The sequence below is a fragment of the Hemitrygon akajei genome, chromosome 13 (assembly GCF_048418815.1).
Source record: "Hemitrygon akajei chromosome 13, sHemAka1.3, whole genome shotgun sequence".
NCBI classification, from domain to species: Eukaryota; Metazoa; Chordata; class Chondrichthyes; order Myliobatiformes; family Dasyatidae; genus Hemitrygon; species Hemitrygon akajei.
Window position 1 is genome coordinate 107738175 of NC_133136.1, and position 18249 is coordinate 107756423.

General features: G+C 38.1%; 1 protein-coding gene across 2 annotated transcripts in view; it reads right to left on the reverse strand.

Annotated features, from left to right (window-relative positions):
- wdfy3 (WD repeat and FYVE domain containing 3) overlaps positions 1–18249 on the reverse strand; it is a 333550-nt gene that overhangs the window by 165686 nt on the left and 149615 nt on the right. The window contains exons 13-18 of one of the 2 annotated variants that reach the window (XM_073065239.1): positions 17641–17724; positions 15394–15571; positions 12663–12877; positions 11347–11459; positions 4817–5042; positions 3127–3230 (exon numbers count right to left, since the gene is read on the reverse strand). In XM_073065239.1, coding sequence (XP_072921340.1) covers positions 3127–3230; positions 4817–5042; positions 11347–11459; positions 12663–12877; positions 15394–15571; positions 17641–17724 — 920 coding nt within the window. The remainder of the gene's footprint in view (positions 1–3126; positions 3231–4816; positions 5043–11346; positions 11460–12662; positions 12878–15393; positions 15572–17640; positions 17725–18249) is intronic. The other variant, XM_073065240.1, reaches the window with a different exon arrangement.

The window sequence follows — 18249 nt, forward strand, 5'->3', positions numbered from 1 at the left end:
GAATGAAATTTATTTTTATTTTATTTTAATGAAGTTGGAGGGAGTAAAATCAGCTAATTATTACAAAGTGGGAAACAGTGAGAACATTATTATGTTCGACTTTTTTCTGAAGCTGGTATAAAAGACATATAATCAAAGTATGTATATTTCACCATATAAAATGGATACCGGTTAATTGGGCCATCAGCTAATCGGGGCAGCTGCTTATTTGGGAAAAATTCTATGAACAAAATATTCTAAGAAAATAGCACAGATTCCAATTTGTTTACTTGGGACACCCTGCCGCTTAATTAGGGCAGGAGACTTTTGTCGAACAGATTTTAACTGGTGTCAGTTGTGTTAGACACAGCACCGTGCTTTGGGAGGACAGTTTTAACATAGTGTCAGTAATGGGTGTTTGTGTCCAAACAGCAGTGATTTTTGTCACTGATAGTTGGCAAGAAATAAACAGTACGACAATTTAGAAAACACAAAGTACACTGCAGATGCTGTGGTCAAATCAACATGTACAAACAAGCTGAATGAACTCAGCAGGTTGGGCAGCATTCGTTGAAAGGAGCAGTCAACGTTTCGGGCCAAAATGTTGACTGCTCCTTTCAACGGATGCTGCCCGACCTGTTGAGTTCAAGACAATTTAGAACTATTTTCTCACTGCTGGTTTCAAGTATTCAGGCTTGGAGATATCAGAAATGGCAGGGTGTGAAAATGAAACGATTTCAGTACTTCAAGTTAGAAGCTGCCAAGAACTTGAAGGTATCGACCATGATCTTGAATGTTACAATGAAAATGAAGATGTGACAACATTGTATGAAAGTAGTTCATTACCTGCACAAGATGTCACACTAATTTTGTTAATTTACAGTCAAAAGAAAGCAACTCGTATTAATTCCTGTCAGTAAGTATTAAGAACTACAGTTTTGTAGTTCTGCAGTAGTATTGGTAGTGTTCTAATTTGTTCTGTATTTCAGTTAAATAACATTATTTGTTCCTCAGATTGACTTTTTTATATCTCCTAAATATTTCCATGAAATTTTGGCTAATTGGGGCAGTCGCTTAATTGGGTCAAAATGTACCAGTCCTGATGTTCTCGGTGTGGAGGGACGCACAATGCAAATGTTTGCAAATTCAAAGATACTGTCTGCCATGCTTGCAGCAAAAAGGGACATTTAGTTAAAAAGTGCAGGTGCTTAAAGGGTAAGGTTAAGCCTGGGCAGGGGAAAGCTCAATAGGTTCAGGCAGTCACACACCACATAGAAGAAGCAGACGAGGAGGCAGCGTGTGCCTACAACATGTTTGGGGTGGAAACGGATGAGGAACCACCTGAACCAATTATGCCACAGTCACTGTCAAGGGAAAGGACATTATGTTCGAGATTGATTCAGGGGCTACTGCATCGGTCATTAGTGAAGAGACCTACAGGAGGACATGGGGATCCAACCTGCCTCCCATCAGACCATCTAAGCTCAAATTTAGGACCTATACGGGGCAGCCCATACCTCATTTAGGGGTGTTATATGTGGATATTTCAACTGGGGGTCAGAAAGCTGAAGCCAGGCTGGTGATAGCAAAGGGCAGTGGGCCCAGTCTTTTGGGCCGTGATTGGCTTCACAAAATCCGGCTCAACTGGCATGAAGTATGCACACACAACGGAGGACATTCTGCAGCAGTATAGTGACGTTTTCATGGACGAGCTGGGCACACTGAAGGGCGTGACCGTGAAACTCCATGTCGACCCTGAGGCCACACCACTTTTTTTTTAAGCTCAGGTCGGTGCCCTATGCCATGAAAAGCAAAGTCAAGGAGGAACTGGAACGTTTACAGGGGCTGGGCATCACTGAGCCCATCCAATTTTCAAGGTGGGCGGCTCCCATTGTTCCAGTTTTTAAGGCAGATAAAACAGTGAGGATATGTGGGGACTACAGGCTTACCTTGAATCAGGTCTCTAGGCTGGAGAAGTACCCATTGCTATGGGTGGTTGACCTGTTTGCAACCCTGTCAGGGGGTAAGCTGTTCACAAAGCTTACAGGATTACAGGATGCCCACATAACACTCAGTATTTCAGCCTCTCATTTCAGTATCAGTATTTCAGTATCTCAGACTTCAACTACTGCACAGAGTCTTGCCATCTTCAGAAGTTTTCTGATGACTCTGCCATAGTTGGATGCATCAGCAAGGGAGATGAGGCTGAGTACAGGGCTACGGTGAGAAACTTTGTCACATGGTGCGAGCAGAATCATCTGCAGCTTAATGTGAAAAAGACTAAGGAGCTGGTGGTGGACCTGAGGAGGGCTAAGGCACCGTTGACCCGTTTCCATCCAAGGGGTCAGTGTGGACATAGTGGAGAATTACAAATACCTGGGGATACGAATTGACAATAAACTGGACTGGTCAAAGAACACTGAGGCTGTCTACAAGAAGGGTCAGAGCTGTCTCTATTTCCTGAGGAGACTGAGGTCCTTTAACATCTGCCGGACGATGCTGAGGATGTTCTATGAGGCTGTGGTGGCCAGTGCTATCATGTTTGCTGTTGTGTGCTGGAGCAGCAGACACCAACAGAATCAACAAACTCATTCGTAAGGCCAGTGATGTTGTGGGGGTGGAACTGGACTCTTTGACGGTGGTGTCTGAAAAGAGGATGCTGTCCAAGTTGCATGCCATCTTGGACAATGACTCCCATCCACTCCATAATGTACTGGTTAGGCACAGGAGTACATTCAGCCAGAGACTCATTCCACCGAGATGTAACACTGAGTGTCATAGGAAATCATTCCTGCCCGTGGCCATCAAACTTTACAACTCCTCCCTCGGAGTGTCAGACACCCTGAGCCAATAGGCTGGTCCTGGACTTATTTCCACTTGGCATGATTAACTTATTATTATTTATGGTTTTATATTGCTATATTTCTTCACTATTCTTGGTTGGTGCAGCTGTAACAAAACCCAATTTCCCGTGGGATCAATAAAGTACGCCTGTCAGTTTTACTTCTGCTCTTTTTACTCCCAGTATGCATTGTATATAGTTCCTCCACCCTTGCCGCACGAGGTACCTGGAAGCCTCTGTATTTTGAATATCATTTGCCGTCCCAGATAAAGAAGAAGTTACCACAAACAGTATTATATTTTTACCTGTGCCAAGTCCGCTTGTGACAGCTGCGTCGTTAATTCCTCCTGTAGCGGTTGAAGCACTAATGGGTGCATTGTGAGGGGCCAAACTAGGCAAAAACAGACAGCTGCCAAGAAAAACGTACAGCATATTAAGATAACAAAATCAATGTAAACTACAATATAGCATGTATTGATAATGATAAACTGAAATCATGAATGAAAATAATTAAGCAATGGGAAGTTCAGTACATTCAGTGAAGGTAAAATGCAGTAGAATTCCTAAGCAGATAAAAGCACTAGTCTGTTTACCAAGTCCTCACATCAGTTCAAGTAAAATATCAAATATAGCAAGTCTCAGATTAAAATCTTTATTTGCTATATGTTCAGCCAGCTGTTTAACACAGCTATAGCAGATTGTGCAATAATGCTCTATAAAGAATTCCATTGATAAGAATTCAGACAAATAATTGGCTTACAATTAACACAATCTCCTCTGCACTGTAGCTTATGGTAACCCTTTTAAAAACTGTATCATTAAAATATGTATATAAATTATACAAGTTAAACACCAGAGCTCTTAATGGTTTTATAAATTATGAGTTTTTATTCTGAACCTATCAAAAAAGAAATGAAAAACAGGTTTTGTGAAATTCTCACTAAGCTTATTTATGATATACTTGTTCAAACCACAAACAATCTGCTGAGGGCAGCATCTGGGAGATGAAAGGAAGTGTTGATGCTTCAGGTCAATACCCTGAAAGCAGTGCTTCCACAAATGCCACACAAATCTCTGTTCCTCCAGCAGATTGCTGTTGCCTCCAGATTCCAGTAGCTACTGTTTCATGTTGAACTTCTCTTGTCTAGCATTCTGTGCTCCAGCAACTCCTGTCGTCCAGCATATTTTGAATCTGTAGTACAAATCCACGCTAATTAATTAATTCCAACTAAGATCTAACTTTGATCTGAAATTAACTAAGATCTGTGCTATAGGTAATTCACCTAGCTGTGCAACTTTGGCAATCTCAGCCCACTTAAGAAAATTTCAGGTTATGCAAAGCTCTTAGTGCCCTTACACAACCTGAGGGGTGTCTATACTTAAAAGAACAGCTCTCCTCTTCAGAACAAGATGCAGATTTTCTGTGTGGTCCAGTACCTGTCAGATCTCAAGGGTGCTGGACTTTAATTTCAACATGTATTTAATATTTCACAAATTTATCAATGTGCAAGCAGGAACTGCAGCATGTCAAGTCGTGTGTCATTAAATTCAGATTACATCTACATTGTCTATAAAAAGTATTCACCCCCCCCTTGGAAGTTTTTATGTTTTATTGTTTTACACCATTGAATCAGTAGTGGATTTAATTTGGCTTTTTTTTGACATGGATCAACAGAAAAAGACTCGTGTCAAAGTGAAAACAGATCTCTACAAAGTGTCTAAATTAATTACAAATATAAAACACTTGGCAGAGATCCGTTTAGACGTTGACACATATAGAGTCTTTTTCTGTTGATCGGTGTTAAATAAAACCAAATTAATCCACTGTGATTCAATGTTGTAAAACAACAAAACATGAAAACTTCGGGGGGGGGGGTATTGAATACATTTTATAGGCATTGTAAATATTGTATTTTATTTCTTAGTACTTATTTTAATAATTTTCTGTACAGAACCCCTTTTCTCCTCTACATTACCAAACTATTTAATACTCACCCAAAACCTTCCAGATTTGTATCAAACTCCACAAATGCTGGGGTGACCGATGAACCATGAAGTCTGATGTCATGTGGTGTTGTCATGGAGACCAAACACTTCACCCTGGTCAGAGGTACTGTGCTTCCTTCTCCCCCTTTGAGCAAGCTTTTACTAATCTTGTAGTGACTGTTGTCTTCATTCAAGCTGAATACATTTTCAGGACCAAATCCAACTATTTCACTCCCTAAGATATGAGAACATTTAAATCCTGGGACAATAAATACAGTAACCAGGTAAAAGACATTTTGATGTCAGTTTAAATATATGGTCATTTCTTATGACAATGCACACATAAAATCAGAACTATGAGAAATACCACAGATGCAAAGTAACAATATGCAGATGGAAAATACAATTAAAAAAAGCAGATCCAAGATCATGGAATCAGGATGAACATGAAGGAAAAATACATTCACTAGTCCAAAAAATACACCAAGTTAATGTTATAATGATTAAACATTTACAAAATCAACCCAGAAATATTAACCTTATTTCTACCATATTACAGATTATGTATAACTCAAGTCAAAATAATATGATTAAATGTACAACACGGATATTTGTATGGAAGCAGATTGGGAACACATATGTTAATAAGTACACCAATTTTTAACCTAGATTATACTTGTTTCTTTCTTTAGAAATATAGGACGGTGCGAAAGTCTTAGGGAATTCTATAAAGCGAAGTTGCTTTCAAAAATAATAAAATGAAATTTCATATTTCTAATTTTTTAAAAATTATTTCTAAATATAAAACAATAAAGAACAGTAAAAAGTTTAAAAAAACACCAAATCAAATCACTATTTGGTGTGACCACCCTTCGCTTTTAAAACTACATTAATTCTCTCTGGTACACTGTCATGCAGCTTCATTAGAAAATTGGCAGGTAGGCTGCTCCAAGCATCATGGAGAACTTGCCACAGTTCTGAAGACTATGGCTGTCTCACTTGCTTCTGCCTCTCTAAGTAGTCCCAGATAGCCTCGATGATTTTGAGATCAGGGCTCTATAGAGGCCATAACATCTGTTACATAACTCCTTGTTCTTCTTTTTGCTAAAGATAGTCTCTAATGACCTTGGCCGTGTGTTTGGCATCACTCGCCTCCTGCAGAATGAAGTTGGGAGCGATCAGAAACCTTCCTGATGGTTTTAAGTGATGGATGAGAACCCGATTGCATTTTTCAGCGTTGAGGAGTTCACTAATTCTGAATAGATCACCAAATTCATTTGGAGAAATACAGCCCCAAAACTGCAGGCAATCTCCGCCATGCTTCACTGTTTGCTGCAGACCCATTAACGAAGCGCTTTTCAGCTTTTATATAAACTACCAATTGTTTGAGACAATTTTAAATTTTGACTTGCCAGTCAAGAGCACTTGTTGCCATTCTTCAGCATCCCAGTCCGGCAGGAACTCTTCCACGAAGAACACTTCTGACAAGACTTCTCCAGACTGTAGAGGGGTGTACTTAGGTTTCAATGGTTTCTGTGAGTTCAGAGCGGATAGCAGTGCTTGATTTCTTTGGATTTAGAAGGGACATCAGTTTGACGTATCTCTTGTCTGCTGCACTCAGTTTCCGTGGCCGACCACTGTGTTTCTGGTCCTCAATCTTACCCATTTCTTTGTGTTTCTTCAGAAGAGCTTGGATAGCACATCTTGAAACTCCTGTCTGCTAAAAAAAATTCTGTTTGGGAGAGACCTTGCTGATGCAGGATGACCACTTTGTGTCTTGTTGTTTTGCTTACTCTCGCCATGGTGTAAAAATTGATGATTTGAAGGTTAAACTATCACATCTGCCACATGCGCATCTTTTAAACTTGGTTGTTCTTTGTCCAGTTTGATACCTTCTACTGTACTCCTTAACTTTCAGGATATCTATAGATAAGGATAGGAATTGTCTTTGTGGGGGAATTTTAAGTTGGAATAAGACAATTACGAGGTCATTAGGCAGGAGCCAAGAAGAGTTAATTGGGAACACCTTTTTTCTAGGTGAGGGTGTGGCAGACGTGGAGGGTGTTTAAAGATCAATTGCACAGAGCACAGGAGTGTTCCCATTAAGAGGAAGGCCAAGGATGGAAAGATCAGAGAACCTTGGATGTCCAGAGAGGTGATTTAGTCAAGAAGAAAAAGGAAAATAGGTACAGCTTCAGAAATTAGGATCAAATGAGGGTTTTTGCATGAGGATTATAAAAAAAGCCGAAGAAAATTGAAGAAGGGAATTAGAGAAGTAAATTGATAAGCTATGATAAGTCTTTGGCAAGTAAGATTAAGGTGAAACCCAAGGTATTTTACACATACATGAAGATCAAAAGGATAACTAGGGAGAGGGTAGGACCACTCAAGGATAAAGAGTGGAATATTTGCTTGGATACAAAGAATGTGAGTGAGGTACTTAATTAGTAGGTAACGTTGCCACTTTAGAAAACTCTGGTTAAAACCCTACATCTGGAGTATTACATACAGTTCTGGTCACCCCACTCACTATAGGAAGGATGTTGAGACTTTGAAGAGAGTGCAGAAGAGGTTTCCCGGGATGCTGCCTGGTTTAGAGGGCATGTGCTACCATGAGAGGCTGGACAAACTTGGGTTGTTTTCTTTGGAGCTGCAGAGGCTGAGGGGAGATCTGATAGAGGTTTATAAGATTATGAGAGCCATAGGTATAGGAGACAAGAAGCACCTTTTTCCAGTATAGAAATGTCTAATACTAGTGGGCATGCACTGAAGGTGAGAGGGGATGAGAAGGATGTTTTTTTTACTCACAGAGAGGTGGATGCCTGGAATGCGGTGCCTGGTATGGTGGTAGATGCAAATACATCAGAGGCTTTGAAGAGATAATTAGATAGCCACATGAATGAGAGGAAGATGGAGGGATAAGGACGTTGTGTAGATAGAAGGGATTAGATTTAGGGGGTTTTCTTGCTGTACTATTCTATACACCTGTTTCAGTTCATCAGCTTAGTTCATTCAACCTATTATGTCATTGATCATTAGCACCTGTTTGTTATCTTTGTTTAATTGTGCACTGGGCTTTATATGTACAAAGTAATCAAGTTTTTATTTGAAAAGTGGTCTGTTACATTCTTTTATGAAACTTCTCTAACATTTAATTTTTTGGAAAATGAATGTTAGGAAATCTGAAATTTACTCTCCTACTGATACACTAACGCAGAAGGCAAAAAACATCTTAAACAAATTTAAGACTTTTGCAATGTACTATTTCTTGCATCACATTTACTTCTTAGATGGTCACATAGCAATACAGTTTTACCAGTCATAGACACGAGACTCCGCAGATGCTGGATATCTTAAACAACTCACACAAGATGCTGGAGAAACTTAGGTCAGGCAGCATCTATGCAGGGTAATACATTGTTGATGAGTTAGACCGAGACATGAAGATATTGCCTGACCTGCTGAATTCTTCCAGCATTTTGTGTGTTGCTCAGTGTTTACAGCATCGATAGTGAAGCAGAAACCTGGAAAAGGCAGAAAGGCTTCAATGGACAAATGTGCGGCAAAAGCAATGCAATTGGAAACAGTGTAAGATAATTTGTTTGGGGCAGGCTAATAATAGCATGGGAATACCAGGAACTAGGGAATTTGAAAAGTACAGTACTCTGCAAGTCTTAGGCACTTTTGCACTGTACTGTATTTGCCAATGTGAAGTGGAGAGTGAATTTGGAGATCTGGTGGGAGCAAATAAGTGGCAGAGAAACAGGGCTGGAGCAGAGGGTGGTGTGGGTGCAGACACACCCAGTCCTGGGACACCAGGCAAGGCCATTTGATTCCAAACTATTGGTTTCTTAATGATTACAGAATGTCTCTCTGGTGCTTTCCATTCACTCTCCTCTTGCTTCACTTTTTCCCAACCATGATTCACCTCTCCTTATCCCCTTCCCACTCTCAGTCCACAATAGAATCAGGTTTTCCATCACTCACACTTGTCATGAAATGTGTTTCTTTTTGCGGAAGCAGTACAGTGCTATAATAATATTATTACAATATTGGACAAAAGTCTCTGGCAGCTTAGCTATATACAGTTGCAAGAAAAAGTTTGTGAACCCTTTGCAATTACCTGGTTTTCTGCATTCATTACTCAAAAAAAGTGGTCTGATGTTCATCCTAGTCACATTCTGCCTAACTAATAACACACAAACAATTATACAGGCAGTCCCCGAGTTACAAACGTCCAACTTAAGGCTGATTTATATTTCTACGTCAAATGAACGCTGACAGCGTTACAGTGTAGCCGCGTAACCTACGCTGTACCCTACGCCATAGCCTGACGCGCACCTCTCCGAAAAATGTAACTGCACATCGCAGCAACGCAGACAGCAATGACTGTGATTGGTCCGCTTGGTAGCATCGCATTTCCTCCCGTCTATAGGCATACTGTGCATACACTGATGCAAAATAAATGGTTGGAGACGATGAACCAAATCGTCAGATCTACCTGCTGACATCTGAAAATATCTGAAATACATTTCCTCAGCCATGTCTCTCAGAGGCCAGACAAGCACAGAAAATTCACCCTCCTTCTGCCTCAATCCGTTCAATGGTTGTACATACCATCTCCTCTGACATTTTCTCTCTTTTCTGCGTTGCAGTAATTTCAATAAAAGTAATGCTTGTTCAACATTTATTAGCTCCAACTCCAACATGTGCTCAGTCACCATTGTTTGAAGTACACGAAGAAACTTTGCACAGTGGCATAGAAGCCCCACCAACAACTAGCATTCTGACAGTGAATTGCAGAGCGACACAGACACACCATCACACAGGTATAAATGCTTGCATCGGCACAGAAGTATAAATCAGCCTTTACGAACAACTCGTACTTATGAAAGGAGGGAGGTGAATGCCGTCCGCTACTTTAAGTTGGATCACGACGCCGTCTGCCATTTTAAGTCACTGCCGTTAACACTGTTGAGTGTGTAACTCCATATTTGGCTTAAATATTTCTTAGCAAGATTCACTCTGCCCCCTCTTTTCCAGTTAGCACCACCCCCACTTGTCCCATTTAACCTGTCTCACTGCGGGTGGACTTCAGGACCCGGGGAATTCAGTACAGCGGACTTTAGGACCCGGCGGAGCAGAGGACCCACCGCCCGCAGCTGCTGCTGAATCCGCAGTGTTTCTGTTCCGTTGACGGAAAACGATCACGAATGGAAAATAAAGTGGTAGTAATAAAGTGATCGGAAAGAGGTGAAACGCCATCGGTCATTGGAAAAACATTAGGCTACAGTCGGTCAATGAACAGAACAATTTTAAAGGATAAAGTGAGAATAATGGAGCATATGAAAGGCCCTGCCCCGATGAAAGCTACAATTATTACTAAGCAATGCAGTGGTTTAGTTATTGAAATACATACGTTTCTTAAGTGTTTTATATGCATAGAAAGGTAAAATATATACTCAATACTAAGACAAACATCTGACTAACTGACGCTAAATAATACGTATCAACTTATGTACAAATCCAGCTTAAAGACAGACTCAGGAACGGAACTCATTCATAACCTAGGGACTGCCTGTACTTCTTCTCATCAACAGAGTACACCATTCAAACAATCACAGTCTTGGTTCAAAAAAGTACATGAACCACAGGGGTAATGCCTTCTACAAAAGCCATTTGGAGTCAGGTGTTCCAATCAATGAGATGAGATTGGAGGTGTGGGTTGCAGAGGTGCCCTATCCTCTAAAAAAGACACAAAGTCAGCTTACTGACAGAGCCTGCTCTTCTCAAGGAGGATGTGTTTATGTGCACCATGCCTCAATCAAAAAACGCACAGAGACCTAAGAAGAATTTATTTATTTTTAAAAAATTTACTGAGATACAGCGCAGAATAGGCCCTTCCTCCCTTCAAGCCATACCACTCAGTAATCCCCCGATTTAATCCTAGCTTAATCACAGGACAATTTGCAATGACCAAATAACCTACCAACTGGTACTATGGGAGGAAGACGGAGAACCCAGAGGAACCCCATGCGGTCACGGGAAGAACATACAAACCCCTCACAGGTAGCGGCGGGAATTGAACCCTGGCCTCCTGTACTGTAAAGTGTTATGCTAACCACTATACTATTCTGCACCACTAATAGTAAGACCTAATGCTCATCAGTCTACAGTAAGAGAAATTGTCTACAAATGGAGGAAATTTAGTATTGTTTCTACTCTCCCTAGTGTTTCTGCTATTAGTTGAGGCAGATTGACTTAGATTAAGATCAGACTGCAGTTTTTGAGTAATTAATGCAGAAAACCAGGTAATTGCAAAGGGTTCACAAACTTTTGCAACTGTATGTGGTTATCTTTTAATGTCCTCAGAGCAACTGCTGAAGAGCAATGTGGCACACATATCACAGGAATATTTTTTGTTAACTGCTATATTTCAAATATTACTCCAACTAAATTTGAAAATTATGAATATTCACATAAACCAATGGAAATTATGAATTTTTTTTTTTACAATTTATATATACCTTACAGCATACCTCTCATATCTGCTTCACAACTTAATGAACTTGGCTTGTGGACCCTATAGACATTAATTAGTTTCTTATCCCAGGCACCACAATTCAATGGGTTACCAAGACGGAGAAACTCACTGAAAGCAATCAGTACAAAGATAGTCAATATTAGCAGAAAATAACAATAAACACTTTAAAAGTTTTCAGTCAGTTAAATACAGTATTTCTTCTCTTCAACGAACAAAAAATACTTCACATTTGTTCTTAATTACAAACCCACCCTTGTCAAACCTTACAAATCCTTTTACTTTCAATATTGTAATTTAGAAATAAAGTTATGTCACAGCCAGATTAATCACAAAGGAGATAATTTACCTCCATCAACATAATTCCAAAAAATTAGTTGTATGCTAAGTGGCTAAGGAGTATATTAATACAGGAATAGTATATTTAAGATGAACATACAAGAAGCAAACTGTTAAATTCCTACAAAAAGGATGTTGCCACATTATCTCACCTTTATGATGGCCCTTACAACTAACAATACCATTATTGCGAACAATATTGGGATGGAGCAACAACCAAGTACCAAGTCCATATGTTTTTTTAAATTTAAGTATTAAAACAGAGTTTGATGTATCTGAAAATAATACTTTGATTGAAAACTGTATGAAATGCATTCAAAAGCATCTATCAATATCACTGCAGAGGAAAAAATTTAAAAAATTATTCATCACTTGAGGTTTTAACACATTCTATGGTTCCATAACAGTACAGCATTCAGTATCCATGGCTGGAGTTGTTACCATACAGGTTGGAGAAAACAAGTACTGTGAGGTGAAGAAGAGTATTTTGTGGTAAATTTTATTCTTGGTATTACATATCTTCAAATTCCCAATAACATGAGAACAGGAGGACAAGATAAAGTGTATTATGTATGACATTGGTTTTGAAATTTGTCTCCATGGGAGCTGCCCATTTGTTCAGGGAAGTTACGTCTATTCTAGTGGGTTTATAGGTCCTACATGTGAGTTTGATACATTAACAGTGGCAGAGCATCTGGGATGGGTGGGTTTGGAGGCTGGGGGCTATAGGAAAAGTTGTTTACATTTCAGGCAAGATTCAATTAACCTCTGATGTTGGAACTATCAAACTGATGACAACCTGCTACAAATTAAATTATACTGCTAAGCCACAAATTTTGACTAATTTTGTTGAGAAAAAGCTTACGTTAAATTGAAGTCTTCTAACAAAAATCTGACCAGTTCACAGTGGATATCAACACTTAATCATCTTATATTAATTAATACTTTTTAACATACAGTATGTATACTTCCTACCTAAGGACCATTGGCTCTAATGACTGTGAAGCTAATCGCTCAAACATCCTTTGGAGTGGTGGGTGTAGAGGATGGTCTTCATCAGACAGAGCTGAACTGCATCTTTGTAAAAGCCGTGCATGAAGTCCAGCATCACACATCACTTGCTGATTTCTCTCCAAGTGGATGAGTGATTGCAAAATATTAGCCACTGCAAACTGAAGAGCTAAAGCATGCTAAGACAGACAGGAAAGAGGTAATATAAAATACACATTAGAAATGATCCAACTCAGCTCTTCCATAATGTAATTTTTGGAACAGAGTAAGCAAAATCTAAAGGTAGAAGACTTACATTGGAAATTGTAAGTGCCAAAGAGGGTAAATTGGCAACCAAATATCACTAGTCATGATGATGAAACACTTGACCCAATAAGGACAAGATCCACTCCAGCTTTATAAGATATTCTTCCTTACAATATGCTTTTTACAAACACTGGAATATTTTTCAACAGTATAATAATTTTCTTGTCATTGTTTGGAAAAATTATATTTCTAACATCACTATATTTTTATCTACTTTTGATGTTAGTAAACTCTTTTATTATCTTCCGTTAGCTTTTATTAAAGTTCTGTTGTTTGCAATGGCTGCATTTACAATTGAAAATAAACAAATTTTATTATCAGGAACATTTTAGTGAAAAGTTAATTTTAAAAATGCAATTCTGTCAAAATGTTTAACTCTTTCTTCAAAGGCAACAAAAGAACTCAATATAAACTGAGCAGAAATTATATTACAGATTACTACACGTTCCAGTTTATTTAGAAGTATCTTTTGTATTTATACTTATTAAGATACAACATGGAATAGGCCCTTCTGGTCCTTCGAGCCACTCCACCCAGCAACCCGTAATTTAACCTAGCCTACATCACAGGACAATTTACAATGACCAATTAACCTACTAGCCAATACGTCCAAGGACTGTGGGAGGAAACTGGAACACCTAGAGAAAACCTACAACTTCCACAAGAAGGATGTACAGACTCCTTACAGATGACACTGGAATTGAATTCCAAACTCTTTGACACCCTGAGCTGTAATAGCATCATGTGAACTGCTACACTACTGCAGCACCCCTTAACAATAACTTTACTGTACACTCATGTAAAATTACACTTCACTGAGGTTCATGCTAATACTGTCTGTCCAAAAAAAAGCAAATATTTTATGCAAGAAATCAATTGTTCCAGGATACAATCCATCCATGGCCTAATCAGACATAAATGACTAAGTGTTTCTTTAATATAAACAGACATTTAAATAAAGGAATTCTGTAATCATAAATATAGGAGATTCTGCAGATGCTGGAAAACCAGAGCAAAACACACAGAATGCTGGAGGAACTCAGCAGGTCAGGCAGCATCTATAAAAATGGAATAAATAATTGACATTTTGGGCTGAGATCTTTCATCAGGGCGAGTGAAATGTCACTACTTATTTATTTCCATAGATGGTGCCTGACCTACTGAGTTCCTCTAGCAGTTTGTGTGTTATCCTATAATCATTTTGGCTACCACAGCTGAAAATAACTCATTTACAACCTGTGGGTATATAAGGTTGGGTGTATACTTTGTGAAAAAGCTACAATTTGCAGCTCAACCTATTTTGAAGTGAATGTATTTTGAGATGATGCTACAAAGCCAATTAACATTTTTGATGATCTAGCAGATGGTAATCTTTACTGAAAGCATTTGAGATTTTTATAAATTTGAGTAGTTCAGTTTGAGTTCAGCACAAGTACAGCAAGTGAAGGAGTAAAAGAGATACTATTATTGCATTCAAACTCTCTTGTCTAAAAGTTGGCTGGAAGTTGATGGATTCCAGATGAAAGAAACTAATCTGTTTCTTTATTGTGGCCTCTATTGATGAGTATAACCATTTGCAAATAGGGGAAGTGAGTTTGATTGGGTTCCAGTCCTTTAACCCAATGCTTTTATATTGAGGTAAGAGAAGACAGAAGTATTTTAGACTGTAAAAGGAAATTGTAGCAAAATATGACAAAGCCATTCAGCAATTTTTTATGCAACTTTTCAAACTCTACAACTAACCAACTTTATGATTGTTTAAAATGTTAAAGACTTGGATATTTATTCTTTGGTTTCCCTAATTGTAATTGAAACAAAATTCATACTCCCTGGTGTGGGCTTCTCTGGTTCAGGTTCTAGTGTATAAACACTTGAAAAAAGGATAAGGTCTAAATTGAGCTTAATTGGGATTTGATCCTTTAATCCAAAGCCATTACATTAAGGTAAGAGAGGACAAAAGGAAGACTGAAATTCTAAACTGTGAAGCTATAATCATTAAATTTTAAAAGAAACTAGACTGACAAAGAAAACAAAAAAACAATAAAGATGATTAGGCATAAACAGGATTAACAACTGCATTCACAAGAAGCTGCAGGAACTCAGCTCTTTTTTTTCTCTCCAGTTCTGATGAAGGGTCTTGGCCCAAAACGTTGACTGTATTCTTTTCTGTAGATGCTGCCTAGCCTGCTTGGTTCCTCCAGCATTTTGTGTGTGTTGCTTGGATTTCCAGCATCTGCAGATTTTCTTTTGTTATTAACTGCATTTTTGTTTTGGTGATTTTCTTGACTTAGTGTTGCTGAATTCAGTGTAACTGAAAACATATAACCCATAGCACAGTAAAAATTCTAATCTCTCAATAGTAATTGCATTGTAATTCCCAGTTATTTACCTCAAATTGCTCGTCGAAGCTGACTGAGGCCAAGAGGTCTAAAATTGCAAGTACTGCTCCTGGATGTATTATGACTGCATCAGGACAATGCAAGGAAGTCAGTGCATTGAGTAGCTTCAGTTCTGAGATGGATTTGGCAGGCAATACAGGAGGAGTTGAAACTGTATGATAGCCTGGCCTACGTAAGAAATAAAACCAATAACATTACCCTGTATTCATTCACCAATTCCTTTAATGCAAAATAGGAATTAAAAACATTTGTAATTATAAGAACTTATTCAATAACAATCACAAGTTGCACTTTATGCTTAAACCATAGATAAATATCTTTTAATTGTTTTCTGAAAGACAATAAGCAGAACTGAATGTTCTAGAATAGCAAGTAATGGCATAAATAATTCACACAAGTATTTTTCTCTTTTACCTTACACATGTAGAATTATTCCAAAACTCCCTCAAAAATCTAGGCTAATATTTCAAACTTCATGTTATCCTAGCAGAAAATGTTGAAAGTGTGAAATTTAGAATTTTTAGATATACCAAGGCATCACTGACTTCCTCTGTAATAATAATTCAAAGATGCATGCCATTGGCACGTCAGCAATTAAGAAATCACAAGAAAAAGCAAAATAAACCCTAAAAGTTAATAAAGGGCAAATTAAGCTTATTTTTCTCCTTGAAGTTAGAAGGAGCAATCTTATTGGATCTCCACAGCCTCAAAGCTGCCCCACTATTTCTTGAGGCATGCAATTTCTCTGGCAAAAACTGATTGAGAGTTGTCACAGGTGCTGGTACAGCATGATAAGTAAATAAGGTGAGGATTTCTGAATGCATCATGGCATACACCATAAACGTAAGATAACAAATTCTATGGATTAGAAAATACATACAAATAGCACAAAAGGTGTGACAATGACATTTTGTTTGTTAAAACCAATATATATTTAGGCCTTACTCTGGAATCAGAAATGGAGCTGTCGCTATGCCCCTGCCTTGATAATTTTGATGGTGACACAAAAGCAATACTTCTAACTGGAATCAGGATCTTATCTGCATTCATGCTTCAATAGCTATTATAACTGTTTACAGTTGAGTGTGACTGGTCAATTGATAATAGCGTTTGTAACATGACGATAAACTTCCTCCAAGATACAATATAAATGGGAATTTTATTTCTTAAATTATAGCACTCTGTACAATCTTCTATACTGTTTTCAGATCACTTCAAAACACAGAAAAACTTAGATTATCACAATGGTAAATTTAAAGAATATATAGTTAAAAATATTAAGTTTAGCAAAAATAACTAAATGACCAAGCAAGGCTCCTAAGCTGGGCAGGTCATATCATCTAGTGACAGAGTACTATGCTATATGAATCAAGTCCTACGATCTGAGTTTCTACCCTAAATCAACATTAAAACTTGGATATATTCCAATGCTAGAACTTCAATTCTGTGGAGTTCATTGCCAAAATAAACATCAAACACATGCTGCAAAATAACATTTACTATGTAAAGTTTTAACTTAAAGTCTAGAGTATCTTAGAAATGTCTCACAATATAAAATAGCCATTAAATATTTGCAAGCACATCTGGTAATACAGTAAAATTGCAAAAACTACAAGTTCGAAAGCACTTACTTATTTGGTGATACTGCAAGGAATGGGTTCTTCTGGCCCTTCGAGCTACACTGCCCAGCAAACCCCGACAAACACAATTAATCCCAACCTAACAATGGGACAATTTATAATGACCAATAAGCCTATCCAGTACATCTTTGGACCATGGGAGAAAAATCAGAGGATGTAGAGAAAACCCACACATTCCATGGGGAGGACGTACAGAGACTCCTCACAGAACAGTGCTGGAATTGAACTCCAAACTCGAGAATATCCCAAGCTGTAATAGTGTTGCACTAAGCACTACTCTACCATGAAAGATTTACATTCCCTATTGATCCAATCAACAGAAGGCAATTTAAAACTCCATACTACAGAGACCAGTTTAATGTGCAAAGCCAAATACTGGATATTCTAGAAATTTGAGATAACACAAAAAATAATGAAATACTAGGCATACGCAGAAAGAATTCGTGCTTCAGGTTGACCATCATATCAGAACTGATGAACTAATAATTCATAGATGCAACAGAACCATACGAGTACTTTGGTTTTTGTTTTTAATTTAACACTGAGGCCTATCAATAGTATAGAAACACACCAAAGTAATTCCTACTGGGCAAGTACCTTTTCCTGGACAGAGCTGGAGTACCCCAAGGTGAGGGAAGGGAAGTTTCATGTGTCAAGCAAGGCGGAACCTGTTCAGCAAAACTACAGACAAAAAATAGCAAACACCATTGTACAAAGGTTGTTAAGAAGAAAAAATAAGCACAAAGCTTGTTAGTACAATAATTAACATCATAGATTCATTCAGGAAACAACATGCAAAGCAGCAGAAATACAGTAGCTTCAGCCATTACTGGTGGGTAAAAGAAAGAGGAGAAAGTTGTAGCAAGGCAAGAAACAAAATAAGTTTCCAAATATTGGTAAGAATTATGATAATGTGTAATATCCACAGAAATATCTCCATTTACATTCTTGTAGTAAAAGTGCATCAACGTTGCTCTATTAACATTAGATTAAATACAAGAAATGTTAATAACTTGTCTTTTTTCCAGATTCGACTGAAAAAAAATGTAGCTCAAACTCGATTTTGCACTGCCTTTTCAGTTCACTCTCATCTCCACATAAACATATGAGCTATGACAAACTTGAACAGACCATGCTTATCTGGTATAATCTGGAAGTTTAAACATGCAATCATTGAAAAAAACATTGTAGTTGAATACTATTAAA